Source organism: Diabrotica virgifera, chromosome 6 (genome assembly GCF_917563875.1).
Source record: "Diabrotica virgifera virgifera chromosome 6, PGI_DIABVI_V3a".
NCBI lineage: Eukaryota > Metazoa > Arthropoda > Insecta > Coleoptera > Chrysomelidae > Diabrotica > Diabrotica virgifera.
The window spans coordinates 224,782,876-224,797,744 of record NC_065448.1 but is presented as its reverse complement, the minus strand read 5'-3'; the positions used below and the strand labels follow the sequence as shown (position 1 = coordinate 224,797,744).

At 34.6% G+C, this 14,869-nt stretch overlaps 1 protein-coding gene across 1 annotated transcript in view; it reads right to left on the bottom strand.

The window, feature by feature from the left end:
• LOC126887284 (cyclin-T) overlaps positions 1–14,869 on the bottom strand; it is a 100,982-nt gene that overhangs the window by 30,829 nt on the left and 55,284 nt on the right. Inside the window, exons 5-6 of the mRNA XM_050654694.1 lie at positions 9,836–9,896; positions 1,858–3,172 (exon numbers count right to left, since the gene is read on the bottom strand). Of these exons, the coding sequence (XP_050510651.1) occupies positions 1,858–3,172; positions 9,836–9,896 (1,376 nt within the window). The remainder of the gene's footprint in view (positions 1–1,857; positions 3,173–9,835; positions 9,897–14,869) is intronic.

Below are 14,869 nucleotides of genomic sequence, written 5' to 3'. Positions count from 1 at the left end.
CTTGGGCGTCGAAACGTTAATAAAGTCATTTTTAGGTAAAATTGTGGCTTATTTCCCATTTGAATACACTTGATTATAAAAAAGATATGTTTTTTTTCAACATTTTTTTTTAATTTGTAAATTTTTAAAGTTCTGGGGGCACCGGAAGATATTGTTCTATAAATCTCAAATTTTGGATAACGTTTTGCAATAATATCTAACCACTTTTCCGCATATAGGACATATCAATTTGTAAAAAAAAAGTTTTTTGTTTGTTTTCGCCCCACCCTAGTGTACACTGACAGTATTCCACAAGAATGTATATTGTCTCCACAATTGATTAACACATATGGGGACCATATTATGAGAAGAGAGCTTGAAGGATGTGAAAAGAGCATCTCAATAAATGGCCAAAATAGATAATCTACGTTTTGCATATGACAGTCTTTCTAGCAAATAGTCAGGAAGAGTAAAATGGTCTCATTCGCCTGGATGAAAACGAAACAAATATTTGTAGACAAGGCGAAAACGGCGGGTTCGTTGGAAAAAATATTCCCATGAGATTTTTTTGCACAATCACATTTGTAATACACCCCAGAATAAGATTCAAAAAGTTGCCCACGCGAAAAGTGGTCCAAATTTTTTTTAACAATTTTTTTGAATCAAATTGCCAAAATTATTATTTTTGGTCCGGACAATTTTTTTAGGTTTTTTAGACCATTCTGGACCAAAATGGTCTCTTGTAATTTTTCTCTATGGTTTTCGAGTTATAAGCAATTTAAAATTTGAAAAACGCGAAAATGGCCATTGCCGAAAACTTAATAACTCGGTTGAACATTATTATTATGAAAGTCAGAAAGTGGCTAATATCAAAGTTTAAAGCCCCCCCCCCCTACATGACCCTGAAGAAATTTGTGTCATTAATTTATTACTAAGCTGTTATTTTTAATTATTAACAGTAAGCCGTAAGATCGTATTGATGCGGCTGTAATGTAAATGTCAGTGCGAGTAAGATGCCCCATTGGACTGCCGGAATGGCATCTTTCTCGCCCTCACCATAGACGGTCGCCTAATACGTGCAGGCGCTCATTCTTATTACTTAAAAATAACAGCTTAGTAATAAAGTAATGACAACAATTTCTTCAGGATCTTGTAGGGGGGGGGGGGGCTTTAAACTTTGATTTAGTCATTTTCTGACTTTCATAATAATAACTTTTAACCAATCTATTAAGCCTTGAAAATCGCCATTTTTGGTTTTTTCAATTTTAAATTGTTCTCGAAAACGATCAAATTTAGAGAAAAATTACAAGAGCCCTTTTTTGTCCAGAATGGTCCAAAAAACCTAACAAAATTTGTACGGGCCAAAAATATTGATTTTTGCAATTTGATAAAAAGAATTATTACAAAAAAATTTGGACCACTTTTCACATGGGCGACTTCTTGAACCTTATTCTGGGATGTCTCACGAATGTGATGTGATTATGCAAAAAAATCTCATGTGAATATTTTTTCTAACGAACCCGCCGTTTTCGTCTTGTCTATTGGTCTACAGTTAAAAATATCAAAGGCAAAGATCATGATAGTGAATAGGCTACATAAAAATCATTCACACATAATGACAATTGACCGGTTTGAGGTTTTGAGCTCGTAGATGCTGAACGTAGACGTGATCTAGCAAAAGTCGACATAAACATGAGGATGATCAACTGCTTAATATTCCCAATAAAAAAAATATATAAAAAAATATTTTGGGGCAGAATTTTTTCTTAACCAACTAACCAAGCATTGTCTATTACGAAAAAACATTTCGTCTGGATGAAACAAGAAGCACCTTTTAAAATATTCATTCAATTAAAAGTATAATGAAAGGTTTATTACCTATTACTAGTTTCGCCGTTACTCTCAACGACTTGTGGTACAATACAGTCCTGCACAGGACTCTCATCTTCCAATTTCACTTTCAACAAATGAGCATTATGATCGGGCGTTTGTCGAGTGTCGTCGATTCCTATCGTATTGTCCCTCATAAGATTCTCGAAACCTTCCACTTGATCAATCTTCTTCATCACAGGCCTTAGCTCGGGTTCAGAGCTACTAGAATAGTTCCTCTCTCTTTTTATCTCGACCGGAGACACTAACGGCGAAAGGAAAGCCGGGTTCTCCGGAACGACAGTAGGAACAATGTCTTTGTGAGGCGGGGTTTTTTCGGGCGAAAATAAACTAGGTCTCTTTATCACCGCCGGTATAGGAACCTCTTCTTTCACAGTTACCGGCTCAGTTTTTATTTTAAATTCACTATTGACTGGCGGCGCGTACGTACCACTGTTGGTATGCGTTAGTTTCGGCTGCGCACTAGAACTGACCGGTGTAATTATCTTAGGGACGGACTTGGGAACTTCGTTATGCATACCCGCGTTGACAGGTTTGCTTGGGAAACTATTGTTTTTATCCAGAGGAGCCGAACTTAAATGCTTTTTGATATTTTCTAGATGAGATTTCTGCTCCTCCGGCCTACTACGAGACACTCCCGACGAAGGTATCTTGTTGTGGTCTATTCTAGGTCTACCGTTGGGATCAAGTCTTTGTTTTTCTGGAGGATAACCCAACCGCAAGTTGTCATATGGGTTAACACTATTCACTTCAGCTTGATTGTTTAGTTTGTATTGATGGTCTCGTTTGCTTGGGTCTTTGTTGTCGGATCGGGCCATATGGGCGTCCTTCGGGTATTCCCTCGTAGTATCTCTGGCTAATCCGAAAGGTGAGTCTCTAGCAGCTGCTTCTCTAAGGATGTCTTTAGGTTGAGGGTAAGGCATGGTGTGGGGACGAGAGGGAGGCTTCATCTTCGGGTCCATAGACGTTCGATCTGGCCTATCCGGCCTGTCGGGTCGATCTTGGCGATCTGGACGATCGGGCCGATCTGGACGATCTGCACGATCCGGACGATCTGCACGATCCGGACGATCTGCACGATCGGGCCGATCTGGACGATCAGGTCTATGATGACTACTGTGAGATTTCATACTACTACTGCTGCTACCTAGACTGCTACTACTATTGCCCATGATTGCCTTTTGATGCAGCTGTTGTCGTTCCCGGCGTTCTCTCTCTCTATCTCGTTCTCTTTGGTGTTGTGAACTGCTGCCCATATCGTGCGGCCGAGATGATCTGTGTTTGTGAGGATCGTTGTCAGAACCTAAAAGAATCAACATTGAAATTTAAAGCTTTCTCGATAATTTTAAAGATCACTTATGAGAATGTATGTTTTTTAAATAATAGATAAAAAAATAGATCAATATACGTTGACCAAATTTATTTTTAACCGCACTTTTCTAGGTAAAATATGAAATCAGACGTAGGCCATCTGGTTAATAGGAAAGCTTACACAACTTTTGTATTCTTACAGTATTGTGTGAATTAATATGAACAGGACATATTTCCCAGAATTTTACTTCTTTTGAAATGGTACAAAGATCAATATATTTTAGATGGAAAGTCTTTTTTTGTCGTTTGTAAATCTTCTTTTGGCTAGTCTACTGCAAGGGCGTAGGCTGTATAATAATAATAAAAGTTGAAGGAGCTGGTAAGAGAAAGGACAGAGGGGATAGATTGATACAGCACTGCCAAGACAAAGATCTAGTCCTAACGAATACTTGGTATAAATTATCAGCCAGGAGGCTTTATAGGCATTGTAAGGAATCAAATAGATTACGTGACAATTAATAGATTAGGTGATAGGTACAGAGGAGTGCTATTAGTTGCAAATATAAGGGTAATAAAAATCAGAAGAAAAAACCAAAAACCATTAAACGTTAAAAAACTCAAAAATCACGATACAACAGTATGTCTTCAAAATTTCACCAAATTGGAAGATTTCTCAATAAAAAGGGGAGTATGGCAACGTTGTATACTTTCTCCAACCTTGTTTAACAATATGAATATTAGAAATAGAAAGTCTTCGCAGAAGCAGTGGTAAACTCAAATAACGGTATTAATGTTAACGGCATATTTATTAACAACATTAGGCATGTCGATTACATAACAATCTTCTTCTTAAGGTGGCTTCTCCATTACTGAAGGCTGGCTATAACTACAACAAATTGCTCTCTATCTTGAAATGTTCTTAGTATCGAACAACAATAGTGGCAGGTAACATCGATGGTCTTCAATGCCTTTTATAAGTGAAGCTTTGTATTTGAAACTAAATACCTAAACACAAAGTCACAAAAACATAAAATCTGGCAAGTCAGGCAGTTGAAGTACTTGAGTTGTCTGCTAAACGAGAGTTGAAACCCTGAGACTGAAATAAAGAGCAGAGTAGAACAAGCAAGAAATGCTTTTTTGAAACTTCATAAATTTCTGACTGTCGCAAGTTGCATTTCAACCTGAGATACAAGATGCTAAAAAGTTTGGTCTGTTCTCTTGTACTGAATGAAAGCATAGACGTTAAAGGCCAAATCCATTAACAAACTTGAAGTTTTGCCTGCGCCGAATGCTTTAGAATATCATGAAGAACAGAGTCAAAAATGAGGAAGTAGTAAGAAGGGCAGGTTTCCACGATGGGGAACTTCTTGATCATGTAAAAAGTGTCGACAACTAGACACCTACGCAAAAAGGCACGGCATCTAAAGAATCTGCCGTGCATTTTTGTTCTTCATTTATGACTAATAAATGCTGTTAGTTTCAAATGAGGCCATGAGAGCCAGAGTGGCCTAATTGATCAGAACATTACCTTAAATGGGTCGCCCATGTTTTCTCAACTGTCATCAATATGACTAACTTCACGCGTAACTTTGATACGAGAATTATAAAAAAAAAAATATGCATTGAAATCCAGATCCCGTAATTTTTTGAGCGTTATAAAGTGAGTACAAACTTACAAAGACATACATATTTCTTTTTTTGTAATTACAGCTTCGATTTACCGTACACTTCTCGATAAGGTAGAGCCGTGTTGAGAAAACCTGGCGTGCCCCTTTAAATAATCAAAGAAAATGATCAGAAGCTATCAATGTCCGATTGTTTTAATAATTAATTGTATGTTGACCAATAATGATTCTTGGTCAACATACAATTACTAAAACAATCGGATAATGTTAGCTTCTGACGATTTTCTTTGATTATGTAAAGCAGGCTCTACACTCTCACGAAGTTCCTCGACGAAGTACTAGGGAAAGTTGTCCGAAGTGCATCTCTACGCACTCGTTCAACTTCGAGGAACACATTCGCACGGGGAGAAACTATCTTCCGAGTCCTTTGACTCGGTCGCAGAAACCGACACAGAATGGAAGTAGCCCGAGGCGAAGTCGCATGAAGTAGCTCTTTACCACAAACCATACATACTCATAGACGTTTCACGTAAATTGTCAAGGTCAAGACAGCAAATTAGTTACCATTCCAATCCAGAGATGTCGCTGTCAGTCAATTCTCTTGTCATATTCAACAACTGACAGTTGACAATTAAATTAATTTGTTATTTACTTTTTATTTTACAGTTTGTGGCTTAATTATTTTATTATAGTGGTGTTACGTTTTTAATTTGATTTAATCACAATTGTAATCAAGTGTATTAACCTCCTCTCCGTTTTTATGAGTAGAATTTTTAGTTTACATTGATCATCCCGTGTTGTGTTTCTCCACATTAAAAAAAACCAATATAATTGTAAAAGATTATAAGGTAATATTTATCTAAACAATCATCCTACAAGATTCTTTCAAAAATTTTCATTCAACTCGATACACATCAGTGCTTTCACGTGACACATAGCAGTAGTGTTTAGCATTTTGAAAACAAATTGGAATATTTTAAGTTTTCAGTAAAATATGGAATAAAACATTGAATTGTCTTTCTGTTGTTTTAATTTCCTGCGAAATTTTATCAAAAATCCCGCAAAATTTATAATGTGAAATTCTCACGTAACTAAAATTAGTCAATTTAGTTCCCATTCCAATCAAGAGATGGCATTAATTCGATCCGAAAGATTAACATGGTCGTGAAACGTCTATGAGTATGTATGGTTTGTGCTCTTTACACTCTCGTGCTCGCTGAACTTCGATCAACTTCGCGAGTAGTTTTGTGCCGTGATAAGGTAAAAGCAGTAATTGCCAAAATATTGGTTTTGAGTTATTTGTAATTTAAGATTTTTTCTTTCACACAATTTATTATTTCTTTAATTTTAAGCTGAAAAACGTTAAAAAAACATTAAAAGATTAATCGTCTTAATTTTTGACAAATCAAACAATTGTGTTACTTGTTTTTTGGCTGAAAATTCAGCAGTTACTGCTGTTTGCCCTAATAATGAAGTTGATTTCTTAAGCAGAAATGTAGAATTGTCAGCTTTATGTAAATATAGGTTTTAAAAATAAAACAAAAATTCAGAATAAAGCCGCAGTGTAATCATATAAAAAATCAAATGTAATTCACATTAGAAAAAGAAAAAAAGTCTTAATTAATTACCTACATAATATTGAAAAAACTATTCGAAATTTATTAAGTCTTCTACTTCATCTTCTTTTAATGAAAGCCAAAAATGACGTCTGTTTTCAGGTATGAGAGGTCACAGTTGCGAAATTATACCTTGTTTCTTTTGCGTAGGGACACCTCTACAATTATCGCGTAATTTACTAGGAATTTCCACTTTAAAATTTGCTTTGAGAAACTTATATTCTTTGAAATTTTCGTCGTTAATATTATTTTTATAAAAAAGTAATCGACTGTCTCATCTGAACTCTACCACAGATATATCGCAAAGCAAAGGTCTATCCGGTTTTTTATTTGGCTTTTGAGTCTCCAGATTGCCAATTTAAAACGTCTTCGTTTTTTAAACAAATTACGTTCATTTTTTTTTTCATTTGACTTTTCTACAGCCTTGATAAAATCGTTGAAAGTCATAAATACTTCCTTCATTTGTGATCTTCATGCTCTGTTCCACACCGTGATGAACAGAATCCGCACTCATGAAGGTGTGGCCTGTCTCAAAATGTTTAAGGGTAATTTCAGAGGTGGCAATCATTTTTGAATTTACCATTGTAACAAACATGGTAAATAAGCACCAATTTTTATTTTGGGCTGAGCAATTGTCTGTCCAATACAATACTTTAACGGCGTCTCTTTCTTCAACTAAAGCTCTACAATATGCAGATGCAATTTCTTCTGCCTTTTTTCCAGCCACTCCTTCATGCCACAAGACTGATATGTTTTTTTAGTGCTTCTACTCTTCTTGTTTGCCATTGATGCAAAGGTTAGATGAAAAGCCACTAAACAAATGATAAGAAAATTGGAAAGAAATCCTTTGTAAAAGGTATAAAAATTTTTTATTAAAAATCCCTTAAAAGGGCTACATCACAACAAAACGTTTTCGATTTTTATAAAAAATCATCATCAGTGTTCGATAAACTGGATGCTAGCTGAGCCACAAAAGAAAAATATCTGGGTAAAAACCCTTTACATAAAATACAGATGCCTTAAAAGTGCATACTTCAATAAAAAGGCCTGTGATGGTCACATGGCAAACAGGATAATGCCCTAAGGTAAAGTATACAGGTTTCCCAACACGTCATTCCCAAATGATAAGACTAAACAAATCTAAGTACGGTCAGGAACTGCAAATTACACTTTCTGTGCGATGTCATGTGCTTATTTTAACGGATGTTAATTCAGGTGATGTTTACGCAAATAGCAGTATCTGAGAAGATACTGCCTTGTCATGATATAATACAAACTTTGAATACAAATGTAAAGGAAAATAGCAGTAATCTACTTTACTAAGTACACATATGTCCAAAAGTTTGGAATATTGGAATATTTCGTCTTTTTATTGATTTTTATATATAAACTTTTCTGAATAGTTAAACATCATCTTGTTTCAATTCTTAACAATACTAAATAAATCTCAAAACCAGATAAACGATATGCAAAAAAAATATTTATTCTCTTGGAGTGAACAACCTAGAAAGTACTACTTACATTTAAAAATAAATTGGTAAAGAAAAAAATAATTTTTAATAAAACTAATAATTAGTATTTCCTCCATTGGCCTGTATGCATGCCTGTAGGCGATTTGGTATGCTGCCGATTAACTGGTCGAGCTGGGCTTGTGGAATTCTCTCCCATTCTTCACGAGCAGCATCTTTTAGTTCGCGAAGTGTAATAGGGGGATTGTTTCGCTTTTTGACGAGTGTCTTGAGAATGTCCGAAGCATGTTCAATAACGTTCATATCGGGGGAATTCGAGGGCCACTGTAATGTAGATATTCCTTCTTCTTCCAGAAAATTTTGTACTACTGCTGTTCGATGAGGAGTTGCGTTGTCATGCATAAACACAAATTCATCACCTACTGCCCCTCGGAATAGACGTACAAAACGATTTAAAATTTCCTCGATGTACACAGCACCAGTGACACTTCTCTCCAGAACCAGCAGTGGCGTCCGTGTACCACTCATAATACCACCCCAAACCATAATATTGCCACCTTCAAACGGGACACGTGGTTGGGCTGTTTCTAGTCGGTCTTGTCGTCCTGGGGTCCTCCAAACTAGTGTTCTTCGCGAATCAGATACCGGACCATGTTGTACCGATACACGTTATTCCAGTTAGGACCATGTTGCACCATTTCTGTAGCCCATTGCAACCTTACTATTTTGTGTTGGTAGGTTAGTTTAGGAACATGTAAGGGCCTTCTACGATACAAATTTACCGCATTTAGTCGGCGTGTTATTGTTTGCCTTGAAATATTCAGTCCTTGCAGCCTAGAAATTTCTCTGGATATACCACTTGTGGATTCCAGACGATTTCTTTGAGCTATCAATGTTATCTGCCGATCTTGTGCTGCTATTGTACATCGACTTCTACCACTTCTGGGACGATCCTTGACGTAATTTGTCACTTGGAATTTTTTTTTAATTTTAGATGCAGCACTCTGAGTAACATCAACAATATTCGCGATATCAGTTTGGCTAAAGCCCTGTTGTAACAAAGCAATTACTCTAGATCTGTCAAAGTGAGATATCACGTTTCTAGGCATTTTTAAATGGCTCAATTTAAATTTAAACACAGACTGAAATGATGTGTAAATACGCTAATCAGTTAAATGTGACCAAAATGGGCAAAATGATACAAAAACGATTCAAAGTTTTTATCATTTTCATGTAAAAACGCTCTAAAATGAATATCAACAACAGTTCTGAAACCACCATAGGCGTATATATATTATTTGTACGTATTCCAAACTTTTGGACATGTGTGTAGATACTGCCGTTTACATTCACATTAAAAATTATGTTCCAGATCTCTGTGTAGGCAAACAGCAGTAATTAGCTATTACGTTGGATACTGCCTGTTACCATCACATTGAGAGTTACTTTGTTAGTTACTGCTTTTTGCCATTGCTAGTTCTGGTATAAGTTGACTATAAATGTGCACCAAACCCTTTGTAAAAGTAAGAGCAGTTACTACTTAGCTAGGATACATTAATATCTCATTTTTGACAAAAATGTCACTTACTGCCTTTTACCATAACACGGCAGTATAGTGGACGCTTAAAATAATGTTCTTATCATTTAGTTCTAATCAGTTACCACTCTGGCTCTCATGGCCTCAAATTTTATCGCTTGTGTCCAAATTAATTAGCACATCACTGTACACCTGTACAATATAGACACAAAATACTGTTAAAAAGTAAAAAAAGTGCATAAAGTACCTATTCTGACACTTAAAATAAGAATTATAATGTATGAATATAATAAATAAAAATTTTGAATTTCAAACCTTGAAGTCGATAAATATTTTTTATCGCCACTTTTCCGACAGCTCTTTGTTTTTTTGCTAAACAAAAGTGTAATTAAATTAAGTCAGACTAACCCGACGATCTGTGGTGGCCGTCTTTCCCGTCTTCCTGAGGAAGTTTTTTCTTCGGGTCATCCTGAAACAAAGACAAGAAGCTATAGTCTAAGAGCTAGTGAACCCTCCGACTAACGGTCGTCCTGTAAGGCTAGAAATGTGTATAGTGATAATTCATAGCACACAAAGACTAAAAACCATGACCTGGCAGGCATCAGCTGTGCACGTGTATCTACCAGGTGAATCGAAAAGTGCATAGTTTAGGGGAAAAATAAACTTTCTCCTGTAAAGTTTAAATTTAAGTATGTGTTTAAGTGAGTCATTTAGAAGAAATGTGTACAATGACAGGCGATTCTGAAGAGCACAAGAACTTGCCAGGCGAGGGAAAAGATTAGGGGTTTTTCCTAAAATTATTTTTTTTGCATCGAAAAAAGTTTTTTTTAGGTTTTTTTGAATCATTCCAAACAGAAAAGGTCTCTAGTGATTTTTCTCTTAGGTTAATAGTTTTTGTTATATAAGCGATTAAAAATTTTGAAAATTGCGAAATCGGCCATTTTTAACACTAAATCGGACATTTAACTAAAAATTTCAATGATACCAAGGTAGGTAGATATTTTTTAAACATTGATGAAATCCCGAAGAGTTTTTTGCAATACAATATCGAAAACCCCTTTGTTTTTTAATTGCTAATCAAGCGGGCGATCACACTGTAGTACAAGTGAGGACGTTTGAGTTTGCATAAATTTATTATCTCGAGAATGGGCAAATTTGAAGAGAAATCCTCAGACAGGTCGATTTTTATTTTTAAATTAGGCCTTTTTGGCATATATATAATACTAGTGACGTCATCCATCTGGGCGTGATGACGTAATCGATGATTTTTTAAATTACAGTAGTGATTGTGTGATAGCTCATTTGAAAGGTTATTTAATTCTCTATTCAGTAATATAAACATTAACATAATTATTTATACAGGGTGTACAAAAAAAGAATGTGTGTGTACTTTGTACGCACGTAAGAAGTTATACTTCTATTATAATATAATTTCAACGAAATAAATATACCTACTTAACAGTTACAATACAAAAAATTAACAATAATTACCAAAAATGAACCAAAACTTAACAATGCCAAATATTAAAAAAAAATATATGAATCGTCCGGGATTTGAACCCGCAATCTCGCGATTTTTTTTATCTCTGGTCCAATGCTCTACCAACAAGGCCATCAAGCCGCATGCTACTTACCTTTCAGATATACATAATTATACATCACGGTGACAAGTGAAATATAAAAATAGATGTTTTATTATTTTACGCCCAAGGAAGACAAATCCAAAGACACAAAATTATAATAAAAAACCTTTTAAACCACCTTTTTCAAATTGCGCAAGTTGTATTATTAATATTAATGTTAATAAATGAAATATAAATATTTTGACGTTTCACAATTTGACAATTCACTTTTAACTGCAGTGCCTTAAAAATTTTAAAGCACTAGTGTCTTAAAGTAGCATTTTTAACGCTCCTATGGAGTCCTAAAAATTGCATTTTTAACGTGTTTGTAGAAAAATATATTTAAAAACACTAATATATTCTTTCCACACCTTTTCTGGACTGATACATACATAAATTCAAACATTTTGAAGTATAAATTCAAAAATATAATATGAAAACTATTTAAAAAGGCAGTATAACTATTAACTAACCTTTGTTGTTTCTCTTCCCACAAATTTTAAAACGCAACAACCATACATAACCAAACCGTCAACCGTCCAAACCACAGCTGCGCTACAGCTGCCATATTGGATAATTTTTGACATGTCATTTGAACATCCAATCAGAACAAAGTTATAATGCGCATGCGCCGGGATCGTAGGTTTTAACATATAAAAATTCACCCTCATATCGCGCGTAAAGAAGTATAACTTCAAAAAATTTTTCTTCTTTTTGTCTAAATTTATTTAATAAAAATTTTTTTGTATACCCTGTATAAATAATTCTGTTAATGTTTATATTACTGAATAGAGAATTAAATAACCTTTCAAATGAGCTGTCACACAACCCCTACTCTCATTTAAAAAAAATCATCCATTACGTCATCACGCCCAGATGGATGACGTCACTAGTATTATATATATATGCCAAAAAGTCCTAATTTAAGAATAAAAATCGACCTGTCTGAGGATTTCTCTTCAAATTTGCCCTTTCTCGAGATAATGAATTTATGAAAACTCAAACGTCCTCACTTATACTACAGTGTCGCGCCCGCTTGATTAGCAATTAAAAAACAAACGGGTTTTCGATATTGTATTGCAAAAAACTAATCGGGATTTCATCAATCATTGTTTAAAGAATATCTACCTACCTTAGCAACATTGAAATTTTTAGTAAAATGTCCGATTTAGGGTTAAAAATGTCCGATTTCGCAATTTTCAAAATTTTTAATCGCTTATATAACAAAAACTATTAAATAATAATAGGATTTATTTAGCTTTTTAGCTATTACATTACAAATAAACATTTTATATTTAAATAACTATAACTTAAAAACGAAAAATCAACTAGTTCTTAAAATACAATTTTTTTAACCTACTTTTAAGACTTTAACATTTGGTGAATCTTTTATGCTAGATGGTAGACTGTTATATATTCTTAGTCCTTCAACAAAAAGAGTTTTTTCCATGGCACTTGTATTGAACCTTTCAATATGATGAAAAATTAACCTAAGAGAAAAATCACTAGAGACCTTTTCTGTTTGGAATGATTCAAAAAACCAAAAAAAAATGTTTTTCGATGCAAAAAAAATAATTTTAGGAAAAACCCCTAATCTTTCCCCTCGCCTGGCAAGGTCTTGTGCTCTTCAGAATCGCCTGTCATTGTACACATTTCTTCTAAATGACTCAAACACATACTTAAATTAAAACTTTATAGGAGAAAGTTTATTTTTCCCCTAAACTATGCACTTTTCGATTCACCTGGTCGATACACGTGCACAGCTGATGCCTGCCAGGTCATGGTTGTTAGCCTTGATGTGCTATGAATTATCACTCTACAAATTTCTAGCCTTACAGGACGACCGTTAGTCGGAGGGTTCACTAGCTCTTAGACTACTACAAAAGAGAGATTGGATTTGGTTTGACGATAATATAATTTTATCGTCTAGAGTACGCCAATGTATTAAGCAAAACGTGTTTTTATACCGTCTCCGACAGTATAAAAGACGGAACGGAAAACCATTTGATAATTCTTTTGTGTGCTGAACGGGGAATAATCAACTATTCTTTTTCTCATGAGCATCTTTCAGTGCATCACAGTTTTTCGATTTCTTTCTAACGCATTAAATTGTATGTGACAGAAAAAAAGGCACGTCGGTGATTACAGACATTTATAACATTTATTCTTGTCCATAGATGGAGCTATAATCGAAAAAAAAATTATTTACGAATTATATAATATATCTACGAATATAATCTGTACAATTTATAAGACTATACAAATCAAAGAAAATACCATTTTATAAATGCAATAAAAACAATTTATTTGTTTTTATGCCAAACTGCAAATAAAATGTGACAACTGTCAGATTTGACTAAAATGTCACGTTAGAATAAATGTTATAAATGTGTATTATCACGGACTTACCTTTTTTTCTATCATTTGTGACACACTGAAAAATGCTCATGAAAAAGACCATAGGTATAATAGGTGAGTTAAACGTATCTTGACCATATGCCGAAACCTTCCGAACCCCGTCGTCTTTGCAAGCTGAGCGAATGCGACGAGTCACAACCCCATCCTAAACTACGCGAGCTGAGCGTAGATCCTTACAAGTATTACCCTCTCGCGAGTTGAGCAAGATTTCCTCTCCTTCTATATCCATTTCGTGTTAATAAATAATGCAATTCCTAGTCCACTCGATCGTCGTTTAGTATCATTTATTCATGTATCAAATATCGTCACATCGACCCCAAATTTACGATAGACCGATATGTAGAATTAGACAAGGCGAAAACGGCGGGTTCGTTGGGAAAAATGTTCCCATGAGATTTTTTTGCATAATTACATTCGTGAGACATCCCAGAATAAGGTTCAAGAAGTCGCCCACGTGAAAAGTGGTCCAAATTTTTTTAACACTTTTTTTTAATCAAATTGCAAAAATCAGTATTTTTGACCCGGACATTTTTTTGTATGTTTTTTGGACCATTCTGGATAAAAAAGGTATCTTATAATTTTTCTCTAAAGTTGATCGTTTTCGAATTATAAGCAATTTAAAATTGAAAAAATCGAAAAATGGCGATTTTCAAGACTTAATAACTCGGTTAAAAGTTATTATTAGGAAAATCAGAAAGTGACTAAATCAAAGTTTAATGCCCCCCCTACAAGATCCCGAAGAAATTTTTGTCATTATTTTATTACTAAGCTGTTATTTTTAAGTAATAATATTGAGCGCCATGCACGTGGTAGCCGGCCGTAAATGCTGAGTGCGAGAGAGATGCCACTCCGGCAGTCCAATTGTGCATCTTACTTGCACTCACATTTACGGCCACGTGCATGGCGCTCAATATTATTACTTAAAAATAATAGCTTAGTAATGAAATAATGACAAAAATTTCTTCGGGATCTTGTAGGGGGGCATTAAACTTTGATTTAGTCACTTTCTGACTTTCATAATAATAACTTTTAACTGAGTTATTAAGCCTTGAAAATCGCCATTTTTCGATTTTTTCAATTTTAAATTGCTTATAATTCGAAAACGATCAACTTTAGAGAAAAATTATAAGAGACCTTTTTTATCCAGGATGGTCCAAAAAACCTACAAAAAATTGTCAGGGCCAAAAATATTGATTTTTGCAATTTGAATAAAAAAAATTGTTAAAAAAAATTTGGCCCACTTTTCACGTGGGCGACTTCTTGAACCTTATTCTGGGATGTCTCACGAATGTAATTATGCAAAAAAAATCTCATGGGAATATTTTCCCAACAAACCCGCCGTTTTCGCCTTGTCTAAATATAAATAAATTTTGATAACGAAATTAACAAGTACCTAATTAAC